This window comes from Lepidothrix coronata, unplaced genomic scaffold (assembly GCF_001604755.1).
Source record: "Lepidothrix coronata isolate B3197 unplaced genomic scaffold, Lepidothrix_coronata-1.0 Scaffold96, whole genome shotgun sequence".
NCBI lineage: Eukaryota > Metazoa > Chordata > Aves > Passeriformes > Pipridae > Lepidothrix > Lepidothrix coronata.
Genome location: NW_016690276.1, coordinates 553,719 through 561,636, shown reverse-complemented (window position 1 = coordinate 561,636; position 7,918 = coordinate 553,719). Strand labels below are relative to the sequence as shown.

Here is a 7,918-nt window from a genome sequence, read left to right as displayed (position 1 = left end):
AATCAAACCCGGGTCGCAGCGGTGAGAGTCCTGCACCCTAACCACTAGACCACCAGAGGCCCCTTTAGTTGTGTACAGCCTAGCTTTCTTGCTACTCAGAAAATTATTAAACTCAAGTGTCCACCCAACATTTTTTTTTCCTAAGCACTTTGGCTTTAAATTTTGGGGTGGAGGGAAAATGTGTTAAGGGGGAGCTAATGAAGAGGAGATGACTGCAGACACACAACTGTTCTCTCCATTCTAATATCTGAGACAAAAATCAGTGTTAAACACAAACAGAGCTTGATTAGAGCACTGATAGATGCAGAGAAATAGAAAGCAGCAACATTTAATTAAGTTTTTGCAAAGACACACTTTTGACCAGAAGACTGACAATAAAACAAAAAACAAATCAAAGCCCAAAACAAAACAACTCTTATTTAAGTTGCATTAGAAATTCTGAGAAATTAAGGACTGCATCTGAATCTCATCCCCTTACCTTGAGCATAAGCATGGACATGGTCCTGAGCTTGTCAGTCGTATAATACTGACGATGCAAGAGAGGGTGATTAGCCATTTTTCTAAGTTGCATCATTGCATTTCCCATATCAGAGTTTTTCTCTGTAAACAAAGAAATAAGGTATATTTAGTAATAATACATAGATGCCTGATACATCTTTATCTGTCAGGAGAACTTTATTTGGAAGAACTGAATTTGAAATTTCACCTATTACCCAAACTTCAGACAAACTCATAGAAGGATATAATTAGTTTAAGAGAATCAGACATTTCTACAAAGCAAAGACTTTGCAGTCATGCTCAACAAATGCCTCAGCATGAAAAAAAATCCACCAAGAGGAAACAAGACCCTTACATACCATTACTTTTAATAGTTTTCTTGAGTCTGTTTAAGAGATCAAAATAGAGTTGTTCCTGTTTCTCAGACATGGCACATAATTCAATGAGATCTTTCTTGGGAGGTAGTTGTTTAAGGACCTGACAAAACAAAATCATACCAGATAAAACCTGTACTGCTGTGGACAGTCAGTAATTCTGTAATTCAGTAATTCTGTACTATCTTACAAACCTGCTTTTAAGCTACTCTACTTATTCTCCTCATCCCAACTCCTTTCATTGGTTGCAACTTCACTAACTTGGTCAGCAACGTGACATATTCAAATCTTGATTTGGATTATACGTCAACCCCCACACCAAGCAACACGGTCTGCACACTCCAGAACTGCATGAAATAATATTACATGCAATAATGGAATCTACTTCCCTGCTAATCAGTTACCTTCTTCAGGGCACTTACCACTGAAGTCTGCAAGCACACATTAACATTTTTTCATATCAGTAAATTTTCCCTTTCTTTTATAAATGCAATTCTAAAAAGAAGAATTTAAATAGGTTTTGGATTTTTGAATAAAAGAAACCTTTTGATGATGGCAAAATAACAGAAACCACACATTTCTAGTCATACATAAATACATGCACATTCACTCCTTAATCCCTGCAGTTAAAATGCCATTATTATAAAGTCACAAATGTTTTTGTGGTCAATGGGGAGGACTTTTCACTTCTTATCACTTAGTGCACTGAAACACTATGTGGTGATCTTTCCTAACTAAAATTCTCAACAGTAAATAGTCAGCAAATAACAAATATCAAAATACAAAGCTGCACCAGGTCACATTTTTACTTGCAAAAACGTGACAAATGAAAGATAGCTCAAGCTTCTTGCTCTTGTTAGATAAACAGCTAAAACTAGCACTACCAAAAATTTCACCTTATATTAAAGCTGTTGGTCTCAAAGATTATCAGGCTTTTTGATAATACAAAACCATTATTTTAAAGATAAAATGTTACCTCATCTTTTACTCTTCTCAAGATGAATGGTTTTATTATCTGCTTTGCATGTGCAATTCTCTCCTTTTCATATACGCTTTGTTCTTCAGCACTCTTCTAAGGAAAATATTGCAAGAATTCAATTACAGTGTGAAGTTTTCAGCTGTGATGCCACCACCTTAACTGTTCTAACTTGATGAAAAACCCAGCCAGAAGAGACATATTTAACATGACCATTAGTATTCTGAGATATCCTGTTATGACATATTTTACTTTAAATGGTTTATTTCATTGTTTCATTTTCTAGATTTTCATAATCCCATTACCTGTTTCCCTAAGACACCAATAAAACAGAAGTTATGCAGCAACCACAGTCTTCTAGCAAAAAAAGAGTTATTTTCAAGAAGAGAATACATGATACTTACTGTTTTTGAAGAGAACATCCTTCGAATTTCACTCGTGCTACTGCTGAACATATGTGGCATGACAAAATTCAAGAGGGACATCAATTCCAACAGATTATTTTGAACTGGAGTCCCCGTTAGCAGTAAACGATTCTTGGCCTGTTTGTCCAAAGTGGAAAGAACAACGAGAAACATTAGTCAAACAGGCTAAAAACTATTATTGGCAGAAACAACACAGCTATAGAGAAGTGACAAAATGAGCTTGGTTTAAATTATAACTACTTAAAGTTATATATTTGGATCTCACAGAATAATTTTCTTGTTAAGTCAACAAAACTATTTACAGATCTGTGGGGAACTGTGCACATAACAATTTAACATAATTCAAAAAAAAGCCTTCCTGGATTTATTTGGGTTTTTCTCAATTGTTCTGTTTAGGTTTTATTTTGGTTGCTGTTGTTGTAGGGGTTTTTGTTGGTTTTGTTTTTCCCCTCTTAATGACTGTGCTTATTGTTGCTCCCACATTAAGTTCTCTGTTATACAGTACTTACGCACAAGTTTTGAATTGCAAGTAAAAACCATAGTTTAAGTGCTTAAAGATCAGCTTCTTAAAAAGGCTATTGATGAAAACATCTTGAAAAATAAGTTGAGATAAGTGATATCAAGTATATTACTATTGGACAAATACTACAGTTCTAGAGCATAATAGTCAGAGAGCTGTACTCAAATTTTCTTTTTCAAAACACTGCTAACTCAGGCCACAAGCTACAAGAAAAAAGTGGTTTTATGCTAGCTTTTCTTGCACAGTCCTATCAGAGCAGGTCCTTAAATACAAGGTGTCAGCACAAGTAATGAGATTAGCATTTTTAAAGTCTTTACTACTATGGACTAAAACTGGGAAATGGCTTAATACTGAAACTCAACCACTACCATCATTGTACTGATGCTGCAGGACATACTGATGCTGCAGGAAATTTATGGCCTTTCTTTGGGAGCTTATCTCCTTGAAAGAGACCACAATGAAGGGTCCAGTCCTCAGACCACACCAATGCTTAAATTCACTTGCACATTGTTTGTCTAACATTACGTGTACATGTATTTTACAGTTAATATTCCATTTCCCTTCTGCTCATCACTACAGAACAGAAAAACCAGGAGTTGTCCCCCCTAACCCAACAATAACTAAACCTCTTACATTAATTGTCATAAGGTGCTGGTAGCGTACAGAGCTCATGTTCTTGAGCATATGACCTTCATCAAAAATGGCATAGTTAAGCTTCAACTTGCGGAACAGTCCTCGATCTTCTGAGCTACTAATTGCAGAGTTGTATCTGTCAGAGAAAAATACCACTTGCACTTAGCCTGTTTTTTTAAAATTGGTATCACAATCAAATCAAATTCTCTAAAATTGTTAAGAGTTATGGAGAGAATACATGAGGGGCAGTGAAACTGCCTGGTAGTAACCAACCCTAAGGCAAGGCCGTTTACTCCTGGTGAGTAATTACAGTGTACTTGATGAGCCAATGCTCTCTGTAACACTTTCCAAAAATCTGTGCAAATCTATTAAAATGTAAGATGTATCTGTCAGCATGTATAGAGAGTATTTAAAGCATCTATGACATAGTATCTTACACAATAATAAAACTCTAGTTAACCATTACCTAAAAACCAACTCCCAAAATTGTCTGTTTTGCTGCACCACTAGAGGTCATCAGGACCTCACTAAAGCTCACTTTTTTGTAGTTTTATAACAGTACTTACGTAGTTACAATTACATTGAAATCAACGACTTTATTAATAATGTCCACCCTGAGATGCTTCCTGTCTTCTAGAGATCCTACAAAAGGACAAAACAGAAGTACAATTACATAAATTTATATACATATAAAAATTAAAGACAGTACACGGAAATCATTCATCATTAAATGTGTGTATTTAAACAACTGTCTTAAAACAGTGCTTCCATGAGCAATTGATCTTTTCTTCTGCTGACCACACAAGTAACTGTATCACTGGATTCACTTCTAAATTGGATTCCTCACCATAGTAAAAAAGGACGTTCAGTTCAGGACACCACAGATGAACTTCTCTTATCCAATTATCTGCAAGACATCAGTAAAACAAAAACCAAGTCATTTATACCTTATTATGTCTTACATAACTTCACATCTCAGAATTAAAACAAACATCTGAGTTTAAAGCAAATCCCTTTAAATTCTCCTGAAGGTTAAGAAACATTTTGTCTCAATACTGGAAAACTGGAAATATATAAGAAACTGAACGACCCACAGCTGGGCTTTTAGTAACTCCTGCTTAACGAGCTTGCACTTTAAACTTCTACAGAAACAGACCCTGCATGGTCTGTAACCACCACATAAAAATAATACAATGCTTAACTTTGCAGCTTGATTTGCTCCCTAGACAGCTGATGCTTCAGAAAGCAAATCACTTTATTTGTCAGTACTTGCCTCCAGAAGTGTGTCATCAGGAGAGACAGTGCCTCTGGGAGCAGGCAAGGGAGCCCCACAACCCGACCCAGCTCCAGGTGTGCAGCCAGCAGAGTGGCCACGGGCAACATTGCTGTGCCCAAGGGGAAGCTGTTTGACAGCCAACACCAAACACCTCTGACCCCAAACCACAGCAGAAAGGGGTCTCAGGTAAATGCCATTTGGGTATGGGCTGGACCCAGATCAGGACTGAAGAGACACCTCTAGAAAAGTGTCAAGAAAGCTGCCAGCAGACCACTCTTCCCAGGGGTCCCAGAAGACTTAGGTCAACCTGCCACTACAATTCATAAGCCTCTAAGACTGACTTCACAAAAGCACCTTTGTTCACATATTTATGTACACCTTGGGTTTTAAGCAATATGCACTCTTAGGAGCTATGAAAAAAAAGGTGGGTTCTAGTGGACTTTGAAAGCACACTAAAAATGGCAATTCTGAACTGCAGTTGAACAAGCAGAAGCTTTTCTGATGTGTTAAGAGAAATTTTTGAAGCTCAGTATATTTAAGTATTAAATTCAGTATTAAAACCAGCATTTACTTTCTAAATTCAACTTGTTACTTTCTCCTTTCTATAATCATTCAACAAAACCAAACTTAACTCCATCAATAACCAGTTTCTGCTCAGCCTCATCAGATTTGCTGACATATTTTATTCCACCATATTCTTTCTACTTTCAACTGAGGCCATAAAACAATCAGAACACACACTTAAAAGACAGTCAGTCTCATCATTTTAGGATTTTGATCTGCTTTGACAGATGCTGTGCAGCAAAGAGGAAAAAAGACACAATGTTTCAAATGTCATGAAACCTAACCCTAAGCACAGCCTGAAGAGTTGGAATTTCAGCCAATATTTGGTAAGTAAAATGATTACTTTGCTACACAAGTTCAAATTCTAACAAGCAGCTTTATTTTTTGCAAAGCATACAGATCATTAAAAAAAAATTCCATGCTAGGTCTAATTAATTCAGAACAAGTATGTCTTCAATATGGTTTGCATTCCAATTCAAGTTACTTAAGGAGTTGAATACCACCATAAGAAAATCAAGTTTTCTTTCATTAAATTATCTTTGCTGCAGTCTGTCCATGATTGTTTTTTTTTTTTAAACAAAGAAATATTTTTGAAGCTTGCAACTTACCTAATGTTGAAGCTGGCACAACTATCAAATGGGGACCTCTATTGCCCTCTTGGTAGAGATAAGCTAGAAATGCAATAGCTTGAATTGTTTTTCCCAAGCCCTAAGAGAAAATAAATCCATTTAAACAAAACTTACAATCTGTAGAACATAATAGTGTTTTGTACATATAAGACAATTATAGTGTAGCAAAGATTCAGTAAAGATTAGAAATCTGATTAGAAAATTTGTTCTGCTTAACCACACTTCTACAGAAGACAATTCCTCCTTATGTAGAACCTCAATCAAACTCCATTATTATTTCAGCTCAATATTTGAGCACCAAAAATTTATCTTTTCCATTTATGAAGTTTTTCATTTTAGTGCAAATTCACCCCTCAAATCATCTTCAAAAATTTACCTTCCTGAAACAATACAAAAACCCGATGACTAGGAAAGTAAATGTTTATTTCCATTTGCATCAGCTCTACAAAGGTTATTCCAGCTATATCTGAAAGGGAATTTAATATGGCAATCACATTCCTTTAAAATAAGCCTACATTTCCACCAATACTCGCTTCCATGTTTTCTGTATCAGACCTTTAAAAACTTAACTTATTTATCACAAAATAGGCACATTCTTACAAACACAAAACATACAGAAGTTGAGAAACACTGACTGATAGTGCAGCAAACCAATCCATTCATTCATGGTTCATCACAAGATGAAAGCAGCCAGGATTAAAAGCAACGGACAACACACTTAGCAGCAACAGACACTGGTGGTGTCAGCCTTCAACAAAACCTCAAACCCATGAGATGGTGACAATGCTGCTTCTGGAGAAGTGGGACAGAATTTAGTTTTTCCTGTATTGTTAACTACCTCTTTTGAAACTGGTGGAGAAATGTAGAAGATAAGGGCTCACTGCACTAAATGTTGGACAAGTAGAGTGAGTTGTATTTATGGGCAAAAGCTATTAAAAGCATGGTTTGAGAACAACCTCTTGTGGTAGAAACTGTTTCCATTGTATTAGAAGACACCACGTGACTTGTAATTATCAGTGTCCCTGAATCTTAGGCTACCTTTGACTTTCAAAATGAAAGTAAAAGCTCAGTCGCTTCTAAGCTTTTGGAGACGCTGTTTGCAATTTAAGTTATATTAGCGAAAACAAAGTTTGAGGCTTCTAGGGAAAGAAAGAATTTAACTAAGTACATTTTTGCAAACTTTAAATGATTCTTAAATAATCAGTTTCACACTTACCATTTCATCAGCCAATATGCCATTCAATCTGTGTTTATACAGCAGTGCTAACCAGTTCAAACCAATCTTCTGATACGGCTTCAGTTTCAAACTGTTAAAAAAAAAAAAAAGTCAAGCTTGTTACCACCTTTTATTTGTTTCTCCATGAAACACAACTTTATACTTATGGTAATCACAGAATGTCAAGTGTAGTAACATTGCCTATATTTTAATAGTCTAGATCTCCTTGTGTAGTGAAAAACAAAAACTTTATTTAATCAGTCACCTGAATACAAAGAGCATTTCCAAACTGAGTTTATCTGAATTTTCACAGATCTTAAATGATCAAAATGAGTAACACAATAAATACTTTTTCTCTAAAATCAGTGATACACAATCAGCTAATAGCAGTTACAGAATTGTTAATTTTAAAAATACACAATAAATTAAGTGGCATTTAGCAGTTACATCCGTAAATTTCTCTGTTGTACAATTACTGGCTGTGTCAGCACCAAAGAAAAACCCAAACATGCACAACCCACAAAACACACTCAACAGCAAGTCACCTAGTTCAGCATTTTTTTGCCAAAGAAATATCACTGACAAGCTCCCTCCAGACAGTTTCTTCCTCTCAGGTTTTATTTTCATGTAGCTGAGAATTCTTTTGCTATTTACCACTAATAGTCTAATTCAAGTTGCTACTTTGGCCACTTTTTTCCCCACTTCACCCCTATGCTTCCTAATCCTTAGGATAATCCCTCCTACCATATCCATTTCCATTCCTCCTAAATTCTCTCTTTATTCCTATCCATTTGGAGATTCTTACCA

General features: G+C 35.8%; 1 protein-coding gene across 1 annotated transcript in view; it reads right to left on the bottom strand.

Annotated features, from left to right (window-relative positions):
- The window catches only part of SMARCAD1 (SWI/SNF-related, matrix-associated actin-dependent regulator of chromatin, subfamily a, containing DEAD/H box 1), a 42,881-nt gene that overhangs the window by 4,682 nt on the left and 30,281 nt on the right, over positions 1 to 7,918 (bottom strand). The window contains exons 11-19 of the mRNA XM_017822248.1: positions 7,112 to 7,202; positions 5,875 to 5,974; positions 4,274 to 4,333; positions 3,993 to 4,068; positions 3,427 to 3,562; positions 2,253 to 2,390; positions 1,849 to 1,944; positions 858 to 975; positions 479 to 600 (exon numbers count right to left, since the gene is read on the bottom strand). Coding sequence (XP_017677737.1) covers positions 479 to 600; positions 858 to 975; positions 1,849 to 1,944; positions 2,253 to 2,390; positions 3,427 to 3,562; positions 3,993 to 4,068; positions 4,274 to 4,333; positions 5,875 to 5,974; positions 7,112 to 7,202 — 937 coding nt within the window. The remainder of the gene's footprint in view (positions 1 to 478; positions 601 to 857; positions 976 to 1,848; positions 1,945 to 2,252; positions 2,391 to 3,426; positions 3,563 to 3,992; positions 4,069 to 4,273; positions 4,334 to 5,874; positions 5,975 to 7,111; positions 7,203 to 7,918) is intronic.